This window comes from Brassica napus, chromosome A3, assembly GCF_020379485.1.
Source record: "Brassica napus cultivar Da-Ae chromosome A3, Da-Ae, whole genome shotgun sequence".
Lineage (NCBI taxonomy): Eukaryota > Viridiplantae > Streptophyta > Magnoliopsida > Brassicales > Brassicaceae > Brassica > Brassica napus.
Genome location: NC_063436.1, coordinates 20,637,909 through 20,661,203, shown reverse-complemented (window position 1 = coordinate 20,661,203; position 23,295 = coordinate 20,637,909). Strand labels below are relative to the sequence as shown.

General features: G+C 34.4%; 4 protein-coding genes across 7 annotated transcripts; 1 reads left to right on the top strand and 3 right to left on the bottom strand.

Moving 5' to 3' along the window:
* Positions 1-1,231: 1,231 nt before the first annotated feature.
* LOC106444235 (cold and drought-regulated protein CORA) lies at positions 1,232-2,151 on the bottom strand. Its single transcript, XM_013885732.3, has 2 exons — positions 1,997-2,151; positions 1,232-1,640 (listed from the first exon to the last, which is right to left on the bottom strand). Exons 1-2 carry the CDS (start codon positions 2,097-2,099, stop codon positions 1,369-1,371), a joined length of 375 nt encoding a protein of 124 aa, XP_013741186.1. The 5' UTR covers positions 2,100-2,151; the 3' UTR covers positions 1,232-1,368.
* A 5,370-nt stretch (positions 2,152-7,521) lies between these two features.
* LOC106439791 (alpha-1,6-mannosyl-glycoprotein 2-beta-N-acetylglucosaminyltransferase-like) lies at positions 7,522-9,289 on the bottom strand. The gene has a single exon (XM_048776620.1). The coding sequence runs from the start codon at positions 8,927-8,929 to the stop codon at positions 7,667-7,669; it is 1,263 nt and encodes a 420-aa protein (XP_048632577.1). The 5' UTR covers positions 8,930-9,289; the 3' UTR covers positions 7,522-7,666.
* A 4,321-nt stretch (positions 9,290-13,610) lies between these two features.
* LOC106439792 lies at positions 13,611-16,411 on the top strand. The gene is made up of 2 exons (XM_013881305.3): positions 13,611-13,881; positions 13,968-16,411. The coding sequence occupies exon 2, from the start codon at positions 14,058-14,060 to the stop codon at positions 16,137-16,139; it is 2,082 nt and encodes a 693-aa protein (XP_013736759.2). The 5' UTR covers positions 13,611-13,881; positions 13,968-14,057; the 3' UTR covers positions 16,140-16,411.
* A 1,927-nt stretch (positions 16,412-18,338) lies between these two features.
* On the bottom strand, positions 18,339-23,295 carry LOC106444236 (zinc finger CCCH domain-containing protein 18). 4 transcript variants are annotated; one of them, XM_022716630.2, is made up of 8 exons: positions 21,851-23,294; positions 21,607-21,650; positions 21,326-21,477; positions 20,108-20,978; positions 19,305-19,729; positions 19,077-19,214; positions 18,904-18,997; positions 18,339-18,820 (listed from the first exon to the last, which is right to left on the bottom strand). In XM_022716630.2, exons 4-8 carry the CDS (start codon positions 20,944-20,946, stop codon positions 18,724-18,726), a joined length of 1,593 nt encoding a protein of 530 aa, XP_022572351.1. In that variant the 5' UTR covers positions 20,947-20,978; positions 21,326-21,477; positions 21,607-21,650; positions 21,851-23,294; the 3' UTR covers positions 18,339-18,723. The 4 variants fall into 4 exon arrangements, with proteins under 4 accessions (XP_022572351.1, XP_022572350.1, XP_013741187.1 ...); XM_022716629.2 differs by having other exon boundaries at positions 18,904-19,006; positions 21,851-23,293; XM_013885733.3 differs by having other exon boundaries at positions 18,904-19,006; positions 21,401-21,477; positions 21,851-23,293.

Below are 23,295 nucleotides of genomic sequence, written 5' to 3'. Positions count from 1 at the left end.
TATTTTGGATTAATGATTTTTAAGGAGAATCTATATGGTTTGGTAGATAGATTTGAGTTATATAGTGACATTTTTATTAGGTCACGATAATTATTGTCTACTTTCGGTTTTAATGCATGTTGCTGGTGTATACACCTAGATTTGATATATGGAAATTCATGTGCATGAATCATATGGTTACTTACCTGAATTGGAATGGATATGTTATATATATAGAATACTAATCCTATTTTTGATTTAAACTTTTGTTTGTAGACTAGATTATCAACTTGTTTGTTTCCCGGTGATTTTTTTCATTATGTTTGATTAAGATTTTCTGTTACAATCTATTTATATATTATATAATTGTAAAACAATTTGTCAAGTTTGATGTATTTATTGAGAACTAAATAGTTTTTAACTACAAATTTGTGACTACAATATTTGTGGCTACAATATTAGCCATAAACTTGTTAGGAGAGATTGCCACTAAAATTTGTAGCCTCTGAGCTATAGAAACACAGTAGCTTTTAAGTCTTCACTAGTTAGTAACATAATAAGTCACTGTTACAGTCTCACTATAGGCTACAGAAAATGATCTTGCGAATACCTTGCTAGTGTGCTATAGATTAGCTACAAATCCATTTAGCGTTGGCGCTGAGGCAATGTAATAGATCTATTGCTATCTGCTTCCTGTCTAATATTAGCTATAGATGTGTGCTATATAGCTACGTAATAATCAGAAATATTATAATAATTCTTGTAGTGATTAAACATGCTTGCAGCTTTGTGTTAATATATTTCTCTTACTTATGAAATATGATTTAGATTCAGTATCATAAATCAAATTGAGAAAATGAGATAGTGTTTTAAGTTCAGTGAAAAAATGTATGTGTCTTTAATTGATGAATGCTGAATAATGTGAGTCATGGCTTCCAACATTTAGTTTACATTGCTTATTATTACTTTCAGTTCACATTTAGTTTACATTGTAGTTACACAAAACTTAAGAGTACCTAGCTCGATGATGATATTTTCTTAAACGTAATAAAGAGATAAAATAGTTTTCCAAATGAGAAACCACAAATATTTTCATATATCACGTGTTATTTTATAATATTATTTATTTATTTTAATAGTTATATAAGATTATATTAAAATACTAATATAGTTTTTTAAAAAGATTATTAGCGCACTTTAGGGATGGAGATGGAGATGGTGTTGCGCAAATCACAACTCGAACACAGAGATATGACATTATGACATTTTATTCCCATAGTTTATTTTCTTAAACTTGAGTCACTTTATTACAAAAGCACCAAGTTTATTTTATCGTCATACACACACGTAAGTGCATACAAGACTTATATATAGATAGATTATGGATATTTAGTGACCGGACTGAGTCCGAATAACTTCTCCCCCGTGCCCCCCGTGTCCCCCATGGCCCCCGTGGCCTCCATGGCCCCCGTGGCCTCCATGGCCCCCGTGGCCACCTCCAAATCCATCAGGCTTAGTCTGAACAGCTTCTCCTCCGTGGCCACCTCTTCCTCCTTTGCCCCCGTGGCTTCCTCTTCCGCCGTAACCTCGTCCATTGCCTCCATGACCACCTCCGTATCCATCAGGGTGCACAGTTTCCTCACTTCCGGACTTCACCATGCCTGCCCCCAAAAACACCACATTATTTCAAAGATTTTTGTTTAGCACGTGCCTAGTGCTATGTACATTCGTCTCCTCATTTTGATGTTAAATTTCTAATAAAAGCTTTTAAATTTTGAATATAAATTGGAATTTCTATTTTTCAAAAAACAAAGAAACATAAAACTGATGTTCTGATAAAATCGCATCAGACTTCTAAAATATTTTGGGATATTCTAATACGTATATAACAAGGATTTGACATCGTAAGTTTGTTTCTACTTAGTATTTCTAAAAATAATATACCAACTTCCAAACATAAAACGAACAAAATAGGCTGACGAATTCTTTTTGGTTTCTATAAAATAGTTTAAGGTACCCGACTGCCTTGCAGATGCCGCGGCCATTTCTGAGACAACTAGAAGAAATGCAAAGAGACCTAACAGAAGCAAAGTCTTGGATGTCATTTTCTTTAACTGCATATATATAAGTTAGCACGCTCTTTATGGAGAAGAAGAGATGAATAAAATGTTACCCTGCATTCTCTCTATTTATAGAAAAAGGAGGAGGGGATGACAAAAGACGAATTAAGTAATCTATAGTGCAATAAAAAAGATGAATATTTCTAAAAAAAAAAGAAGATGAATGTTATTCTTTTATCAAACCATAAGCAGGCCCCGGTTTTAATCATTCCGGTAAAACAAATGAATGGGGCCTAAGATTTTTGGAAACCGATTTCTTTTGTTTATTGTTAGTAATATCATCTTTTGAAGAAGATAGGAATCCACAAAAGTTGTGAGACATTTTAAAGATAAAAACAAGTAAATCTTAAATATTATTGTTCTTTATTTTAATATATAAGAAAAGTAATAAAAATATTATTTTCTTTTAAATTTGCTTTTATGAATTATTCAGGTCCCAATTTTTATTTTTGTATTGGACCGTACGTGATATCTCAAGACCGGGACTGACCATAAGTATCCCCTATATATTAATAGAGAAACATTTAAAAATAATAACATGTAGTTCGCACTAATTTAAAAAGTATCATGCTGAGTTGTCACGTAATTAGAACGTTAATTTTACTTACGAGGTGGTTTGAAAATCAATTGAGAGTTTTGTTAGTTCAAAATTAAATTGCTAAAGAATGTTGTATTATATAGTATGCCCGTTATATATTATTTCCTTAAATAAAACCTACAAAATTACCTAATGTGATTAAGATATATATGACAATTACTGATTCTAATTAATAAATATTTGCTAACAATCTGTATACTTTTATCATTTTTGTTTAGTTATTTATTATTAAAATAAATTACACAATTACATTAATCATATAATAAAAATTTAGATTTTTTTGTATATGTTGTATTTTTAATTTTTCAAAACAAGTATAAATTATTAAAACTGTTAAAAGTCTCACATAAACATTTGTGATCAAGGGTTAAATTTTTTTTCTATAATAAGATACAATGATTATAAAATCATATGAATAAATAATTTTATTTTAATAGGTGTTTATGTTAATATATATTATATATATATCATATCGTTTAAATTAAATTATGAATCATATGAAAATACATATTTATATTTTGATATATGCGTTGAACATATATTGAAAAGTTAATATTTTAATTTTAAAATCTTCATTGTTTTTTTAAAATGATTAAATTATTGAAACCACTAAATATTCCACATTAAAAAAATCGTTGGTGTAAAATTTTGTTACACAAATATGTAAAAAATCATAAAATTATATGAGTAGAAACCTCATTTAAAAAATATACATATTAAAAGTATATTAGATATCTATATTAATATCATTTAAATTTAATTATATATCATATACGGTAGATAAGATTGATTGTTTTGATTTATTTACCCTAAAATGATTGCAAATAAACATGAACGGTCTTTTGATTTATATGCGCACACTAATTTATTTCATATTAGTAACTGATTTTTTAATTATTTAAAATATAATTATTATTTAATTATTTCATATGCAGAAAAACATAAAATAAGTAATAACTATAAAATATTTATTCTGCATAAGGCGCAGATCTTAACCTAAGTATGTATCTATTTAATAATTTTAACTCTTAAATATTTTCTAAATCTCAGGCCAAAATAAAATAATGAAATGAGAATAAACTCAAAAATTAATATTTATATCGAGCAATAACCAAAATGAAAAAAAAAACGACACAAAAATGAAAAAAATATTGAAGATAGATAGGATTGACACGTGAACGTAAACTTCTCATAACCATCATTAACTTTTAAATTGCTAAATCATGATGTAAAACCGAGCTGACATAGTTTCATTGTAACCAAATAGTAGGTCTGAGATTCTTCGGCCTAAACGTTGGGTTTTTATGCGATAATTGATTTTTTGACCTAAAATATTTTTTAAAAATGAGATCAGCTCATCATCAAACAAATTATGTAATTAACAAAAAAATTAAAAAAATATTTAAGGGCCAAAAATATTAATTCGATCAAGAATATAAATTTTGTTTTTTCATACAATATTTCGTAAATAATTTTCATATAAATTCACACTCCACAAAGCGCAGATCTTATCCTAGGTAATTGCATTATTTTCAGAAAATGACAGTTTTAGTAGCATTTAAATAACAAGATATATATTTGCAGCTTTTGGTAATGGGATAAGTATCAAACAAAGTATACGTTATGTTGGCTCCTTTGGTGGGTTGTTGAATACATTTGTGCAGAAACTTTAAACTCGATAAAGGGCAACCTCACTAGTCTTTAAGATATTTCTTATCGACGTCTTTAGAGATAGAGCAAGCAGACACATGTTAATACATGTAGAGTTACATTATTTGATCATAGTTTAGTATTATTATTAATTGGGCACAGAAGTCGTCCACTATCTCTACTTTAAAGATCTTCTGGAAATCTTAGCCCGACAGATTTTAAGCAGTCGATAAAGACGGATCTATATCCATTGTAACTTGTAAGTAGAGCATAGAAGTAGGGATGAACAAAATATCCGTAAGTTTTGATTCGATCTATTATTCGTCGATTCGATCCAAAAATCCAGATATTCGTAATTTAACAAATCAAAGCAAATACAAAAATTCAATATCCATCAAAAGCTGAAAAAATCACAAATACTAATATTTTTGAAAAACATATATCGGATTCATCCGTTATATACATGTATATGAATATTATATATATATATATATATATTAATTTTATATCTCTATTAATATTATAGTATTTTGTTCACCAAATTAATTATTTAGTTATTAAACTTTTTTAGAGTATGTAATTTTAAAAATATTTGTAATGAAATATTATTATTTTATATCAGATTTTTTATTTTTTTCTTTATTTTATATTATTTTTACAGACCGAATCGGATATAAAATGTCCAGAACAACGGATATCCATATAGTTACGGATCGAATCAAATCGAAAAAATCTATTATTCGTGCAAAGTGGAACAAATCACAAATATTTTTCAAATTATGGATATCCGCTTCATCTGCACACCTACATAAAAGAGTACGACGTAATTAGTAAGAACTACAGTTGGAGTTGCAGGTAAAGACCAAATTGGGTAGAGCTAAATGGGAACTTCCACCGAGAGGATGGAAGATGTGTAATGTGGGTTTTGCTTGGAACAAATCCACTAAACTAGCAGGTGGAGGTTGGATGATTCATAATGATAAGGGAGTAGTCATGTGTCACAGTAGAAGAGCTTTTAGAAATATTCACTCTTTTGATCATGCTTGGCTTGTGGTGATTCTCTGGGCATTGGAGAGTATGGGAAGTCAAAGGATCTCTAACGTTGTTGTGGCGGGAGAGTTTGCGGAATTTTTTGGAGCGGTTGAACGGCCTCAAGCTTGGCCCTCCTTCCTCCATCAAGTTGGTGAGATAGAGTTGGGAAATGATAGAATAGAGGGCTGTCAGTTACTGGTGGTGGCAACTTTCATTGCATAAAGTGTAACCAAACAAAGTTTGATGAGATCTTATGTTCAGAATGGTCACCTTCATTGGCTGTTTGAGCTCTTCGTCAATGAAAGCCGCAACCTCTGATTATAGGTTTCCTTATTTTTTGGGTTCGGGTATGGATGTTGGTTATCATGCCTTAGCTAATTTTTTGGATGTAAGCTGGAATGTTAGTTTGAGTTGCAGTTGCTGGTCCTTTTTGCTGCAGTCTCTGAGTATGTATGTTTGGTTTGGATTCTCAACTATCAATGGAAATTCAAAGAAAAAAAAATCCTCTTTTTCATTAATTAGTGAAAATGTACTATTGTGGGTTTATATAAGAAATTGATCATGCAAAAACCAGAGCGTGTAACGCCCATTCCCTTATCCTCACAACAGTTTTAACAAAATTCATTTCCAGGTTTAATACTTCATTGAACTATTCGTGTATGATTGAATTTGTAATTAAAAAAAATACTTCATCGAATTTGTAATTAAAAATATCTCTTTCAAATTTTGATTGATTTCGTGCGTCGTCATTTGCATCAAAATCCCGCCCGGAGAATGTTGTCTCTTGTTAGCTGACTTCTGCTGCCATGTCGCTGTAAATATGTGCAGCTCGAGGATATACAAAAACTCTATATTTTTAGTGTGTTGTGACAAAAACTCCATATTTTTAGTTTCTCCATCAACCTAAATTAAATCGGATAATTATATCAAGATCATTGTTAGCAAAAAAAAACAAAACATCATCAGTATATATATATAAACTAAAAAGTTGAATTACTAAAAACAAAAGAGAGGTAAGCTTATTATTTTAATTTTTCTTGATTCTTTTATAATATTAAATATATAAATATACTAATTTGTTTTTATAGCGGAATACTAAATATATACTCACGTATACTTTTTTAAATATAAATATAAATATAAGTTACTAGTTGACAAAAAAAAATATAAGTCACTAAACTATTTTATTTTGATATAATGTAAATTGTCAGTGAATATTACATGTTTGAATACTCTATACTATCTATACTATTAAAGCAGGATCATATTGTCATAATTACCTTAGGGGCATATTTTCTTCACTAACATTGCATGTTTCATTAAGGGCAATTAAGTAATATTAATAACAAATCTATATTGAGTCATTATTTTTGGATCCAGCCCAAATCAAATCTTTCTTGGGCCATTTGAGCCTATTAAAAAATCAGATTCAATTCTCACTTTTTTTTTCTTTGGGCCATTGAGTCCAAGTTCAAATAATTTTTTTTCAACTATTCTTAATTATTATTTTTTTATTTTCTTAATATAATTTAAGCATTCATAAAAATAATTGAATTTTTTTATTGAAAAGTATAAATCTTTATTAAAAGTATATAATTTTTTAATTAAAATATTAACCCCATAATAAAATTAATTTATCAGAGTTATACCAACTTAATTTATTAAAAAATAAAGTTTATTTTTTTTAACATAAATAGTCATTTAAAATGAAATCGATAAATAAAGATAAAATTTTTAAGTCTTTTATAAAATAAAACACAAATATAGAAAAATATGACATTTACTAAATATTTGTCAATTAAAAAAATAATAATAATAAATCCGCGCTTTGAAAGCGCGGATCAAAATCTAGTACTATACTTATTTCGGTTGGCTTGGCCTTTTGGCCCTTGTTGTTTATCATTGCTCTTGGGCTTGGCCTTTGTCAATAAAATTTTCAGTTGACAAAGAAGAAAGTTAAAAATATTTGTCAATGTGTGACATTTGTTAGACGTCGTAAACTTAATCTTTATATGTATCTATACTATTATTTGTTAGTAGAGGTTCTCTTCTTTCATGTGAGAACCCGAGTTCCAACCGTGTGCCATTTTCACTAGAGAACATGCCTTAGTGATTTTGCAAACACAAAACTCAAACCAAATCTAAACAAACAGCAATTAATACACACAAAACATAACAATAAAAATACAACAAGAAACCAAAGGCCAGTAGTGTCGCAATACCACGTGAAAAGTAAAGAGTTACTGATTATATCACCACTAGTTTACTCGGAAGTCCCTACGCTCATTCAAGGAGATGCATCTCTGCTTGTAAAACGATACATAGTAGCAAAATCCAAACACAAACGCCGATCCCTTTCGTCTCCCCAACCTCCCCAACCTTTGAAACCAGCTTTATAACCAGGCTGATGTTCAAACACCCGAACTCCCCATTCCTCCTTTACGTTCACAACTTTATCCGTTTCCTTAACCTCAATGTTCACGACCCCATTATCCATACAATCACCTTCCCCTCCTCTACCTTGATGCAACCCGCATTTCCCAAAGTGAACCGCACTCGTCCTAGGCCCTCTCAATGTGTAAACAGGCGAACCGAACGAAGGGAAAACCGTCGCCCACATAGTTATATCCCAATTATAATCATCAAAGAAACAAAACTCTCTCGCCTTGTGGCGTATCTTCTCCCACACACTTCTGTTAAAAGAGTACCCAACGTTCCCCATCCTCTCCGCCACCAAACTATCAAACCCTTCCCCCTTCGACTTCACATCAGACGGCGCCAAGTTAGCAGCAAAACAGTCAGGACATTTCACCCGTTTCACCCTCGCGAGAGTCTGAATATTCCGGTAAGCATTAGGGAAAAGAAAATGATCTTCTTCAATGAAAAGGACGTGACCGTCGTGATCTCTACTCTCCTCCAATCCATCCCACACGGTGTTCATCATCCACCACCAGTGATGCTTCAAAGACACAATCTTTGGAGACCGGTGGTTCCCATACTGATCCGGATCGCCTTCGCAACCCTCATCACCTTTGCTTTTGCAGTCCTTCGCCGTCGTCCCAGGGAAACTACCTCTAAATATATGAGGAGAGTAAGGCGAGAAGATCTGCTTCACCTGACAAAACTTAATACTCTCCACAATCTTGTTCATCTCTTCGAAGTAACCGTCGTGGCTAACGATAAGCAACGTCTCGCTTATCCCTTGGACTTTGGATAAGCTTTCAACCGTTACTCGAAGATACTGAGGACGATTGTGCACGTACAAGACGATAACCACACGGTCTTTCCCTAGATTCGGGTACAGATCCAGATTTCTCGGCGGGAAACTGTTCCTCCTATGCAGCCTAACCGAGATTGGATTACCTCTGGCGACACTCAGCAGTGACACGTTACGGTTGGGTGCAAAATCAATGTCGGAGAAGGGGTTGTTTAAAGCTGTTCTGGGTACAGAGACCAACATGAGAACTAAGGAGACTGTGACTGCAAAGAGAATCCCTAAACGACATAAGGCCGTATCTTTCAATCTCTGCTTCTTCCAAGGAGTCTCCATAGGCACAAACTAGTAATAAAAAAACACAAACTCTTAAAGCAGCCTAAACAACACAAAACTCTAAATTTTCCAAATCTCCTTAAACTCCTCTGGGGAAAAAAGTTGATTCCTTTTTGATTGAGGGGAGTAATCAAACCGTGGAGAAGGATTAGAGAGACTCCAGATTTGACTTTAGAAGAAATCACGAGATGGGTGAATGAGATTTCATCAGGAAGTGAGAAAGGAAGGAAAGGAGGAGAGAGTTTTTGTGAGTCACTGAAGAAAAGTCTTAAAGAAAGACTCTTGTTTGGTTTTTGACTCTAGTGCCGAGTCTAGCGTGACTTTGGGTTTCGCATTTCATTGTCAGCTAACGATGGTTTGCTCGAATTTACATTTCTGCCATCCAATTCTGACTGCTGTTTTTTTTCTTTTTGTTTCTGGAAGCTTTAAAATGATACTTGTAAATAATAAGCAAAGCATATGGAACACCAATTTTTTTTTAATAACTTGTTTGCTTAAATTGCAATCAACATTTTGTGCGAATAGTTCGTTAGGATGTACCATCATCCTCTATGACGTAATGCATTTTACCACATGGATTAAGAAGATGCTTCACTTTAAAGATTACTAATTAATTTTCGGACTACCGACTTATTTTTACACCAAAACTTTCGTATAATAACAAATGTACACAATATTTCAATCTCTTCATAATTACACACAATTGTAGTATCTAAACATATTACGTTACTACCCCAATCAGAAAGATTGAAACTCAAAACCACACAAAGTTTAAGAACGAACTAAAACTGACAAATAGCAGTTTAAAGTTAGGTTAATATTATGTGTTTTAAAAATTAACAAAGGACTTAACCAAATTAAACCTAAAACAACTCTATCATAACCCGATTAGAAAATTTAAACCGGATTAACCCGAAATTGAAATCCCTAAAACTTTAAATCACCAATATACAAGAAGATGAACCAGAAATCGAAGAAGAAGAAGATGAAGGTGTTAATGACGGACTGAATAGAAGAACTGTGCTGGAAAATCTCTTGGTGAAGAAAGTTCTCAAGCAAGAGCCTGAGATGCTTCCATGCCACGCATCTGCTTCCCCACTCTCTCCTCAGCTCTCTTCCCTCGGCACACCTCGGCCTTAACGTTTTATTCCTATTCTACAAGGTCAGCTTATGCTTTTACCAAAAATCAATACTTGTTTGGCAAATCCGGGCCTCTCCTTAGGAAGCAAAATTTATAGAACTTCAACACTTCCCTCAGGCTTAAATCTTCTTTTGAAAAGCTAAGACCAGATCCCATCCAATTCGAGAACTACTCGTATCAATATGAACTAGTGACAGTGTCACTGTCTCATGTAAAAAATGCAGAGCAGTGAAAACCAAAATTCATGTCCTCGTGTATTCCCCTTTGCAGCTTGTGTCTCAGAATTTTTCCATCCGTTTACAAAAATAGACGGTGCAAGTATTGACACCATGGCTCATATTTGAGATTCTTGCCGCCTGATTATCAGTTTAAACTCTCATATCTCTTTGCTCTTTTTTATTGAATCTTTTAGACTTTTGGTGTGACAGAATAAACCCACCTTTGAAAATAAGATAGCTACAAAGGCTGGCTAGTTGTTCAATTATTCTTTAGTCAACCGAAGGTATCACCTAAATATGTCTTCCTCAATTGTCAAGTCCCTTTTACTCTTAAGTGCTCCGCTGAAAAAATTCACCCCAATGTTGTTACACAACATTGATCTCAGTTGCATAAGCTATTACATTTAATTAAACTGTTCTTTTGTTGCAGTTGATTCTCATCTCTCTCCTCACGGCAAACACTTATGTTGTTGATTTTCAAGAAATTATTCATAACATTTTACTAAAATGTTCAAAGATATATTTTGTGATTAATTTCAATGTCTTCGTAGGTTTTTGAATTAGTATATGTGTTTACTAGATTCGATCGGTAGATGTGTTAACGTCAATGTTTATTTGGTTTCAAGGACTAAATGTGTCAATTAGAATATAAGCATATGATGGATGTGCCTATTAGTTTCAATGTCAATGATCACAAATGTCTAAAATGAATAGTTTCAGTGTTAATTATAGAACATGTATAGGATAGATGGGTCAATTAGTTTTTGTCAATGTGACTCTATATTAGACTATAAGATCGATGTTTCAGTGTCACAATGTTTGATTTAGTGTTAAGTCATGTGCATGAAATAGAGGCTTCTTAAAAGAATTGTATCATAATTTTGAAATACCAAAGACATTGAATGAGGCAAAAAGAGAAAAAATGATGAATGAGTAAAAAAATGATTTTGCTTTTACAATAAGAAAAAAAAACATCAATGACGTAGTGAGACTGATATATAATATTTTTGATAAATGTAATGATTTCGCTAAGAAGCATAAGTACTATGATGCAATAAAACTTTTCAATGAAGAATTCATTAAATAATATAACATGTAATTATATATCATAATATTTACATGTTACACTAAAGATCAAAAGCTGCATGACAGACTAAATGATGCGAAATATCTATTAAACTCAATCCAAAATTGTTGAAAGCTAAAAAGGAATAATGTAATTCTTAATAGAGGAATCTTACAATAGTATGAAATTGTATCAATATGGTCTTGAAAATGACTTAAACCACAGTTCTTGCTCACTGTTAGTGCATTTGAAAACAAAAAAAAAAAGAATAATTTTTATATGTATGATAACTCATCTCTTTGTTTTTGCATCAAAGAATAATGTTTGATGCTTACAGAAAATTTTATCACTGCAATGGAAACATTTTTAAAAGTAATCATTTTTACAATTTTCAAGAAATCATTAATAACATTTGTGTATTGAATAATAAATAGTTCTTTTGACATTTCAATTTCTAATTTCATTCAATATAAAAATGTATCTTTGAACATTTTAGTAAAATTGACTTTTTTTTAGGCAGACAATTATGAATAACATTAGCAAGCATTACTATCCCGAAGCTATAAAACACTTTGGTGAAATGTTTATCAAAATCAAAAAGCACCCTACTAACCCAAAAGTAAGGTTTATTTTTAAGTTTCATCAACTTGCATCATTTTCAAATGATTCATATGTGTATTAATTTGTGTATTATATATAGGTATACATTAACAGATTTATCTGCTATATCAAGCTTGGAAGGCTCACTGAGGCTCTATTGGATACCGAGAAAGCTCTTGAGTTATGTCTTATTTCTGTAGAAGACATCTTTAGAAAAAAACAAGTGGAAATGCTCATGAAAGATTTTGATTGTGCCATTGAAACATTTGTATTAGATTAGCGCTTGATCCAACCCGATTTTGAGATGTGTTAGAAAATATATCATTTTAACTATTTTATATGCTTATGTGACAATGACTTTCATTAACCAAATTCTAAATGTCGTATATGCAGATGTATGATTAATTAAATTTCTTTAGTCCATACTTTTTTTTTATAGTTTCAGAGATGATTAATTAAAATTCAACATGGATAACTCAATTTTATTTACATGTTAAATGACAAAATCTATTAATTAATATTCTCTTAATCAGCCAGAAATAGTTTTTTCTAACTTTCAGCCTATTTTACTTATTTCTACAATGTTCACTTTTTTACATTTGACTAATTATTTCAAGTCATTTTAACAATTTGACATCTTTTTCAACGATTATTCGATTAATTAAATTGTCACAATTAAACATTTTTAAAAAACTTATAAATAAAACAAGATAAAATATGCGCACTACTCATCACTATGCACGTAGATAAAGTCATCAAGTTATTAAGAAATTAGCACCGTTTACTTTCACTCCAATATTTACTTTACAACCAACAAAAAAAAAAAAAAATCCCCGAAACTATAGATCGCCGTTCAACGGCAAATCTCGATTTTTTTTCTCCCCCGGCGATTCACTCCGTGATGCCTTGAATCGCCGATTACCCAGCAACTTTCACCGACACCACAAATACTAACTTTACTGTAGCATTGATTCCAAACCCCCCGCTTGGGATTCGTGCTTTCGCTACCTCGATTTCGTTCCCGATCCGCTCGAGCTAGGGAAGAAGAACCTTCAGCTATCTATTTCAAAGCCTTGTTTCGATTTCCCCACCAAAAATCTCAGTAAGATCCGATACCTCTATTCTCTTTGCTGAAAATAAGGGTTTGTTTTAGTTCAATGTTGTTATTTGTAGGGTTTCTAATTTGAGAAACTAAGTTGGGGCTTTTAAGTTAAATCCACTGAAAAGGGTTTATCTTGATTCATTGAAGAAGTTAATAGCTTCAATCTAACGCCTTTGGTGGAAATTTGTTGAAAATGTAGCTCTTTTTTTTTATTTCCATTTACTTTAATTATCTAAATCTATTTGTTTAATTGTTTGATTCTCTCAGATGTTTAAGTGTAAGCCATGTTTTAAAACTCGTTAGGCGCTACGCGTGCGGCAAGGTAGCGCCTAGCGCCGAATCAATAAATCGGGAATTAAACGTAGAATAATCGGCGATTTATTTTTGTTATCTATAATATGTTCCAGAGATTATCACATAAAACAGCTGTGGCGTAGTGGATGAGACTCACTAGATAGACAAAGCAACCTGTGTTCGAACCCTTGGTGGTGTATTTTTTTACATTTTTCTTTATTTTTTATTTAAAGAAGGATAGAAACGTCATTTACCAATCGTCTTCTTCTTAAGGGTTTCTGATTTTCTGCGACTTTAACACGACGGCTGTGTAGTTTTGATGGTTTTTGAAGCAATTTTCTTTGTTTTTCTTGATGTTCTTGCTTAAGATTAGTAGATCTAACATATATTACTCGATTTTGAAACCTAAATGACTAAAAACTCAAGTTTTTTTTGTAATCCGATTTTTTCACCGCATACCTTCAACTCGCCACGCTAGATCACCGTAGAGCGCTTTCTCGGCCGCCGAATCGGCTAGGCGGTCATCACTGTGTAAGTGCTGTTTTGTTTAGTTTTATCTTTTGGTCTGAAAATGTTAACTTTAAAAGAATAATGCTGTTCTCTTGAAATACTTGCAGATAATGATGACCTGTTGGTGCTTGCGAGAACGGTCTTAGTTTCCTATTTAGCAAGAGTTGGTTTTTATATATTTGGTTCTTCTATCAACAATGGAAGCATACAGAGAGGAAGCTCTTAGAGTGAAACAGGTCGCCGAGAGGAGATTCGCTGAAAAAGATTTCGCATCCGCAAGGAGCTACGCATTGAAAGCTAGGTCCTTATCTCCTGATTTGGAAGGTTTGGCTCAGATGATTGCCACGTTCGAAGTTTACTTGGCTTCTCAGTGTAGAAGCGGCGGCGGTCAAATCGACTACTACGCGGTTCTTGGACTCAAACCCTCTGCTGGGAAACGAGACGTGAAGAAACAGTACAAGAAGATGGCCGTCTTGCTCCATCCGGACAAGAACAAATGTATTGGAGCTGACGGTGCGTTCCATCTCGTATCCGAAGCGTGGAAGTTCTTGTCCAATGAGTTTAACAAAAGCACTTTTTATTACAAGAGAAAGAAGCATATCGAGTCCTCCACGGTGGTTCAGAAGCACCGCGCAGAGTACGCGCCGGGAACTGCAGCGTTTGATCGGTTTCCACCATCGTCATCATCAGAGAGACTCGACACTTTCTGGACTGTGTGCACCTCTTGCAAAGTTCAGTATGAGTACCTGAGGAAGTACGTGAACAAGAGGCTTTCGTGTAAGAACTGCCGCGGAGCGTTTATAGCTGTAGAAACAGGTCCAGCTCCCGTTAGTGCACCTTTTCATTACACGCATCCATCTCATGCGCCTCCTCCTCTGCATAGTAATGGCTATAGCTCGCATAGCTACGATGCACGCATGCCCACAAACTCCACCTATCTCTTAGGCCACCACTATCCTTCGCAGGGACATGGTTATGAATATGGTTCATATGATTGGAGCTCATCGTACCCTGAAACAGCCTCCCCAGGGAATCTTGATTTGAAGCGTGTGTCCTCTGTGTCCAACGGGTATCCTTACAAGCACAGCAAATCAGTAGCTACCACGGGGATAATAAATAAAGTTAAAGACGGTTCCAACGGGACAAGCTCGGTTAAAACCAAACCGGACGGTCTGATCTATGCTAACCCGCCCGGCCTTTCTACTCACACGGCTGCAGTTAAGGTCGGCAGACCTGAGAAGAAGAGCAGAGTATTTATTGAAGCGTCTGTTAATGGATTTGTTGAGAACCCTTTGATGAGATCTGCTCCAGTGTCGAAGACAGCGAATGCAGAATTCAAACTTCACGGCCAAAGCTACGGTTCAACTAGGCGGTGGTCTGCTGCATCAGTACTGGATACACGGAAGCCATTACTTCAAAAGGCAAGAGCAGATATTAAGCAAAGACTGGATTCAATAAGATTGGCTTCAGAGGCGGCAGCAGCAGCAGCAGCAACGGCGGCTGTTGAAGAAGACACGAGACCAGTTGATTCCTGTAAGTTGGGAGATGTTACGGCGGGGCGCAAAACCAGTGGGCCTATAACGGTTCCAGACTCTGACTTCCATGACTTCGATAAAAACAGATCGGAGGAGTGCTTTGAGCCAAGACAGATATGGGCAATCTATGATGAAGATGACGGCATGCCGCGTCTGTACTGTGTGGTCAGGGAAGTGCTCTCTCTTGAGCCCTTTAAGATTGACATTGCCTACTTAAGTTCCAAAACCGACATCGAGTTCGGGTCCATGAAGTGGGTACAATACGGGTTCACAAAGTCCTGCGGACATTTCAGGATACAAAACTATGACGTAGTCGAACAAGTCAACATCTTCTCGCATCTTTTAAGAGGCAGGAAGACAGGGAGAGGTGGCTGTGTCCGAATCTTCCCCAAAACTGGTGACATCTGGGCTGTCTACAAGAACTGGTCGCTGAACTGGAACGAGTCGACGCCTGACGAAGTGAGGCACGAGTATGAGATGGTCGAGATCCTTGATGAGTATACTGAACAGTACGGTGTGTGCATTGCGCCTCTTGTTAAGCTGGAGGGATACAAGACAGTGTATCACAGGAGCGGGAAGGAGGACGGTAAGAAATGGATACCGAGGAGCGAGATGCTGCGGTTTTCGCATCAAGTGCCGTCTTGGTTTCTCAAAGGTGCAACTAGCGGCTTTCCTGGGAACTGCTGGGACTTGGATCCGGCTGCAATCCCCGAGGAGCTGCTTCACGTCGGAGCAGAAGCCTGATTGATGATTCCAGTGAGGAGAAGGAAGGTTTCAGATTTAGACCCAAGTGTAATAGTTGTATCAGCGAAGACTAGAGATGTAAGAGAGAGACTGTTGACACGCAAAAGATTCTGTTTGGTCACTAAAGCTTATTGTATTAGGTGATGTTCAACGAGTAAACAAAGCGTAGTTGGTTTTTGTTTGCTCTCTTCGTCTCCTTCTTTTTACATTATTGACATTAGCGATGACAAATTTTACAGTGCAGTTATTAAAACTAGCAATTTATCTTTCCATTTCTTACCAATTTTTTAAAACATTTAGTTATGGAATATATTGAAAAATTCCACAGACGGAACCCAATTTTAGATACTTCCACTATGTATACCTTTTAAAATCATCAATTTTGATATTTTCAAGAAATGATGTAAAAACTTTTAAAATAATTGATGTGGAGAGGAGAAGCCATTAGAGAACTCAGAGGTTGTCATTTACTCGTCAAAGTTAACTGGAGTGAATCAATCTCAGTTGAATTCTCCCAAAAACCGGTTCTCATAGGAGGAGAAACCGATGCCGAGGGAGGCTGGATTTGAACCGATGACATGTGTTTTGAGGTAAAATTAAACATTATATATGAAACATATAGAATATATGTTATTATCAATTATTTATGAGTTGTTAGTGATAAAATTCTTCAACTATTTTTAAATCGTAAATAAATCTCAATTAATTTTTAATATCTTTTAACATTTAACTTACAAACTGTTCCTTAGCTTACAAACAATTAACGAATTCATTGTAACACAACACACACCTCCTCTTCTCATCCCGCAATAAATTCTCTTTCGCATTTTTCTTATATCAATATTATTTCTATTCGTACAAGTTTTTTGTCTTTCTTTCTATTTTCAGATATAATAAATTATACATATTATTATAATACATTATTAATTTTCTAATCTGTAATCACAAAGAAAAAGAATTTTTTTTTTGGGGTTTCGATGTTATAGAAAAGGAATTTTGTAATCGCCACAAACTGTTATATATATTTTAAAAAAAGTCTCACTCACAGAGGCAAAGGAAAGATAGAGGGTCTCGTTGCACCGTTGAGAGTTGAAAACAATGACGAAGATGTCCAATCTTCCAAGGGATATGGCGGAGGAGGTGCTCTCTAAGGTTCCACTGACGTCTCTGAGAAAGATCCGATCTACTTGCAAAGAGTGGAAGACTTTATCCAAACGCAGGAGCTTTGCGAAGAAGCACCTTGGTCAAGCAAGCGTAGGAGCAGCAGCACACAAGGTGATCATGATGATGGACTTAAGAATTTATTTGATGAACATCAACCTTAACAACAAGAACGTTGAATCATTATCAAGCGTGAAGGTAAACTTATTCCGGGTTCAGATGAAGTCGATATCTCTCGAGTCTTCCACTGCGATGGCTTATTGTCATTCATCCCTAAAGACAGCACACTAGGCGCGTCGTTTGTAACCCGTATTCAGGGCAAACCGTTTTATCAAATCCACTTTCTATTTTCGCAACTGGTGGAACCATTCGTATGCTCTCGGGTACGAGAAGAGCAGCAGCCGCAAGCACAAAGTTTTGCAGACAATGGAATAAAAATTAAAACGTATCTTTAACTTTAATTTTCACCAAACTAGATATTTGTATTGGTCTTAAAGGGGGTGCCAAAAAAAACAAACCAAACCGACCCAAATGAAAGTATATATTTAAATCATTTGGTTCAAGATTTCATCAATCCAAATGGATTAAGGTTGATTGGGGATTATCCAAAAAGGTTAAATCTATGTTTTATTCTCCTTGGTGGGTCATTCTCTAGATCCGCTAACTTATTGATATATTGATTAATACTTTACATTTCATGAAAATAAATTAACATTTTTCATTGTAACTGCAATTTTAAATACTAATAAACTAGATGTTTAACCAGCACATGCGAATATAATTTTGTTACAGATATTTATTAGTTTATAACTTTTTAATCCAAATATCAATTATGATGCAGCTTTATATTTAAAATTAAAATCTAGTTAGATTATCTACAACTTTTATTATTTTGTTTGTTCATGTTTTATTTATTTTATTAAAGCAACTAAGTGGTTTAAAAGTGTACTATATTTCTACATCAAAATAAAAAACAACTACAACAATATAAACTATAAACTAAATTCTACCATTAAAATTTCTACATAGTCCAATCAATCATCTCCAATAAAACTTTCTTAAAACTAGATTGATTATCATAATGTACAAGGAGATATGATCTATCAGCATAATAAAATTGATAAGTGAGAACATGCAAAAAAAAGAAACAAATTAAACATTTTATGAAGTTTTGAATAATAACAACGTGTACTTTAATTTTCTCGTTCATGTTGTAGTTGAAGCAAACAACTTGTGTGTTTCTATCAACTCTTTTTCTCTTTGGTGTTATTGCTGAAGATTCTAAAGTTGCCATGCAAGAACATTATTAAAAAAAACTCTCTTTTCGCTGATCGATGATTATTAGATCTTTGTGAAATTTCCTCTAACCTTTATGCTCCTATCTTCTCTTCTCTCTTTTGGTTAGGTATTAATCTCTTCATCTCTATGTAACTGTTGAAATCTCCTTCCCAGAAAGGGAAGAAAACGGACTCTCTGGTAGATTCAAGACTTGGTTGTCCATAGGTTCACAATGGATTCTCCTGAAAAAAAGAAAAAAAAGCGTCATATGATAAATAATACAAGTCTTAAATCTGTGTTCGTTAAGATCATCTTTGTAGCGTACCGATCAGTGTCTTTGCAGTTAGTGGATATGTTCAGGACGTTATCTTCGGTATTCAAATACTCCAGCAGATAGCTCAACCGTCCTGCTTGTTCCTCTAGCTCCGCTACAAATTAAGAACATCAAGCAATTGATTGTGTATTATTTTATATATTCAATTATTGTTATATAATTACCATCTGCTGTTAGTTTAAAGTCATCGGAGAAGCCGAGATAGGAGTAATTAGTAGGCAAGGACTTTGAAACCGATTGCTCATGTTCCTCAAGAAACTGCTTTCTCATTAGTCTTGAGCTCTCACTTACACGCGCTGGCACTTAAAATCAAAAGAAAAAACAGTTAAAATGAAACCTTAAAACCAAGAGTATTGTATATATATAATAAACTGATTTTGATAGTTACTAACATGTGTTCATCTCCATGTCTCTGTCGATGTATTGGGAGCCATAACGCATCCCGTGAAGAGGCTTGTTATTGTCAAGATATCGACTAGAGCGTGATTTTTCCCGGTAAGGCTTGACGAGAACACGAGCCCCACAGATGAAATGAGGATTGCCTTTAGCAAGAATGAGTCTGACGGTTTCGGTGTAAACAAATGTTACGAATCCAAACATTCTCTTCTGTTGACAAGGAATCCTCACATCTTCCACGTGTCCAAACTTGGAGAAGTAGTTTGAGACATCATGCTCGGTGAAACTACTCTCTGCTGGGAATGTCAGGTAAATCTGTTTGGAACCAGCAAGGATCGCTCCGTGTTCGTTTCTCTCTTCCATGTATTCCACAAACTTTGGTACATCTTCTGCTAATATAACCGAGTGCTGCCCATGAGGCCTGAAAATTCAAACACCATTTTGTTTTTTGAAACATAAAATTCAAACACCATTTAGTAAAATAAATTAACATTGAAACAAAACTTTAGATGGACGACTCCCAATGTGACAAGCGGTCCGGATTCAGTCTCTCTTGTCCCCGTATTTCTTAATAGTTAAGAGTTTTACTTTTTTTTTTAAATACATGTATTTTATATTAAAATAAAAAAGGGTCCAATTTTTTTATATAAAATTATTTAAAATTTTTCACAGTTTTATTTTAAAAACACATGAATATTTTGAGAAAAAAAATATATCTCTCAGATTTTTTTTAAAAAAAATATTATTTTGAAGAATTAAATTTGTTTTTGCCTGACAACTAGCCATGTAACAAACTAACCTGTCGATGAGACGGATGGTGTTCTTCAAGCGAGCAAGAAGCTTGGTGAGGCTATAGCCAGCTTTGCCATGTCTTTGTGACTCAGTGAGATATCCTTCAGCTTGAAGGGTCCTACCGTATTTTTCGAAGTACATCATTGGCAACGAAGCTATGGAAATTGGAGCGCCTCTTCTTGATTTCAGCAGTTCGATGATCTCTCCTTCAAGCTTCTCTAGTGATCCAGGAGAAACAACGTGCTCTTCATCACTTACGTTGTTTGGATTAAACATCTGAGAGAAACTCTCTCTCTCCGGAATGATCTGCCCGTGGAAGTAGCGGCAATTGTTGCCGTGCTTGCAGTGCCCTTTGCTGAAGTAGTGACATATTTTTACCGGGAACTCGGGTAAACTCGGTGATCTCCTGCTCGTTCTCAAAGGCAGACATTGGTGATCCCGGGAGAAGAAGCCACTAGAGAACTCAGGGCTTGTCATTGACTCGTCAAAGTTCAAGAACTGGAGTGAATCAACCTCAGTTGAATTCTCCCAAGAACCGATTCTCAGAGGAGGAGAAACCGATGCCGAGGGAGGCTGGATTGATGAACCGGTGAAAGATCCAAAACTACTACGAATAGGAAGGTGATCAGAAGGAGGGCTGTAGTAACGAGGATCTTTAGCTAGTTCGCATTTAACGAAGTTGATCATGGAACGCATCACAGAATCAGGGCAGAAGGCGAGACGGATCATGTCCCGGTCGCCATGTTCTTGCATCAACAAGAGATAACCAATGATTTTGGAAGCATTTTCAGGTTCGAGTTGTTGGATTCTGTTGTGCACAACGTTCATAGATTCTGTGAAATTCATCTCTAATAATAACGTCTTATCCCAAAAGTCCTCTGCAAAAAAAAAAAAAAATCACTCAAATTGTTCACTACTTCATCATTATTGCACATGTTTTTACTCAAACACTTATATGGATGAATCAAAGTAACAGAACAACAAGCTGAGAACAAATAGAGTAGAAACGTGAGACTCACTCAAGAAGACACATGTTAATAAATTTTACGAAAATGGATTTACATTTTAAGTCAAACAAAGAAAATACACAAAGATATGGATAAGAGGAACAACGAATTAGATCTGAGTCATGCTTATACAATCAAAACAACATTAGACCCCAACATCTTAACCATTCGTTTGTAAATATATAACAGTGATTTAAAAAAACAGGAAAATGGATTACCTTAAAAAATAAGGAGAAGTCTTCTTTTCTTAAGGCAAAAGATGAAGAACAAATCAAAAGACTTAGATGTGTAACCTTTTAATGGATCTGTTCGTGAATTTCCTCCATGTTCATAGACTCATATACTCTCATCGTTTCTCATGGACAAGTTTCTGGTAAAACATTTGTGTCACATAATAAATATGTTTAATACAATCCAAACAGAGGTAACGATCTTTGTTCATATGAGAAAAAAAAACAGTAATATATTGAAACACTGGACATAAATTAATAATAATTACCAATGCTAATGACAATTGTGGTCAGTGCCGGCGCTGGGACAAACCTGGATTTTGCAAAAAAAAATGAAAAAAATGATTTGGTCTCTGTTGAAGGAAACTGAAAGGCTCAAGACCGTGAGAACCACAAACGAAAGAGCACTTTTTAAAACAAAGGTAAACAGAAAAGGAAATAGAGAACGTAGAAGACAACAAATGGGAGATCGTGCAATTTTTTAATTTATCATTTTAATCTTTGCAGACTTACAGTAACTGTAAAACAGATAAGATCTCTCAGGGACTCTTGGATGGTAGAGAGAATAAACGATAAGTCCTAGATACAACTTAATTTGTTTTTTCTAATAAACAAATTCTTGTTGCGAGTTGTTTTTTAAATAAAGGAAAAAAACTTTTTGAATTTTTCTTCGTTTGACAACTAGTTCCATTCCATATCGTTACAGCAAATATCGGAACTCAGTTGGAAGAATATTTAAACTTGAGATTTTAAGACTTTTTAATTACGTGATATAAGTATAACTATTCAAAAATAAAGTCCCGGCTTACGCTTTGTTATTTTAGTTTGACAAAGCTGTTACGATTTTGTATATTTAAAATGATTTTATATTTAAAATAACCGTTTTTTCTCTCTCAAACCGTGCGACTTCTGAAGCGATAAATAAAAGTCAACACCTTCTTCACTATAACCTCCGGCCGGCGCCGGCTCCGGCGTCGGTACGTACTCTTGTTTTTCTTACTGTTTTCTAGTTTGTGTTTTAGTGTGTCAATAAAGTATGATTTCGTTGAAATCATTGTCTTCGACTTATCGTTTCAAGCGACGTGTGTTATCGTCACACCGTCTCTTCTATTCCGGCCAACGTCGCGTGATGGTTTCGCAGTGGGCATACAAGTTTCTGTTTATCAATTGGCTCATTGGGCAGTCACGGCGTTTGGGTCCGATTTGTGACAAATCCATCTTCTCCCTAATTGGTGAGTTTTTTATCTCCTTAATTGTTGAGTGTGATCTTCTGGCAAACAAAACTTGGAGGTTCTGTTTTGTCGGTGTGTTCCCATGGCTGGTAAGTCATGGCGGTTTATTCTCTCCAGAAAATTCTTTGAAAGAATTGAGAGCCCCATGTAACAAAAAAAGGAATCTCAAACCGCCATGGACATGGAATAGATTACGTACTTCGTGTGCTTTAGACAATCTATCTTGGATGATTGTGGCTCCACTACTTCAGAGAGATAAGATTCAGCATTATTTGACAATAAGAAGGGAAATGGATCGTTTATGTGAAGGCATGGAATGGAAGACGATGGTGTTTGATTATTATCAATGTCAATTTGAGGAATTATGTATGGTATGGATATGGAATACAACAAAGCATGTTATCTCTTGCAGCGGGAGTGTATGGAATGGGCAACGATGTAACAGATGGATCGTGCCTCCTGATCTATTAAGTGATGAAAGGCGTTGGATCACAATGGATGATAGCCGAACACAAGATCATATAAGGCCGAGAGCAACGATAGAAAAGTTAGCGAATCAGTCTATCCTGCAAAGTGAGTTAGGAAGCATCGTGTTATTACTTTTCTATTATCATGTTCAGCTTAAAAATGTATTTGTTGTATGTTTTGATTCTGATACTTTGTTAAACCTCAGTTGATATTAATAAAATTAAGGCGTTAAAAAAAAAAAATGATTTTATATTTATA

Bases quoted from the DNA above. Each gene is read 5' to 3' on its own strand.
- LOC106444236 (XM_048776619.1), bottom strand. From the start codon at position 20,946: ATGAATTTCACAGAATCTATGAACGTTGTGCACAACAGAATCCAACAA. The intron at 19,730-20,107 runs GTTAGTTTGTTA...TTGAATTTTCAG, and splicing joins ACCATCCGTCTCATCGACAG to GCCTCATGGGCAGCACTCGG. The intron at 19,215-19,304 runs GTTAGTAACTAT...TTTGATTTTAAG, and splicing joins AGACATGGAGATGAACACAT to TGCCAGCGCGTGTAAGTGAG.
- LOC106439791 (XM_048776620.1), bottom strand. From the start codon at position 8,929: ATGGAGACTCCTTGGAAGAAGCAGAGATTGAAAGATACGGCCTTATGT.
- LOC106439792 (XM_013881305.3), top strand. From the start codon at position 14,058: ATGGAAGCATACAGAGAGGAAGCTCTTAGAGTGAAACAGGTCGCCGAG.
- LOC106444235 (XM_013885732.3), bottom strand. From the start codon at position 2,099: ATGCAGTTAAAGAAAATGACATCCAAGACTTTGCTTCTGTTAGGTCTC. The intron at 1,641-1,996 runs GTACCTTAAACT...TTTTGGGGGCAG, and splicing joins GGCATCTGCAAGGCAGTCGG to GCATGGTGAAGTCCGGAAGT.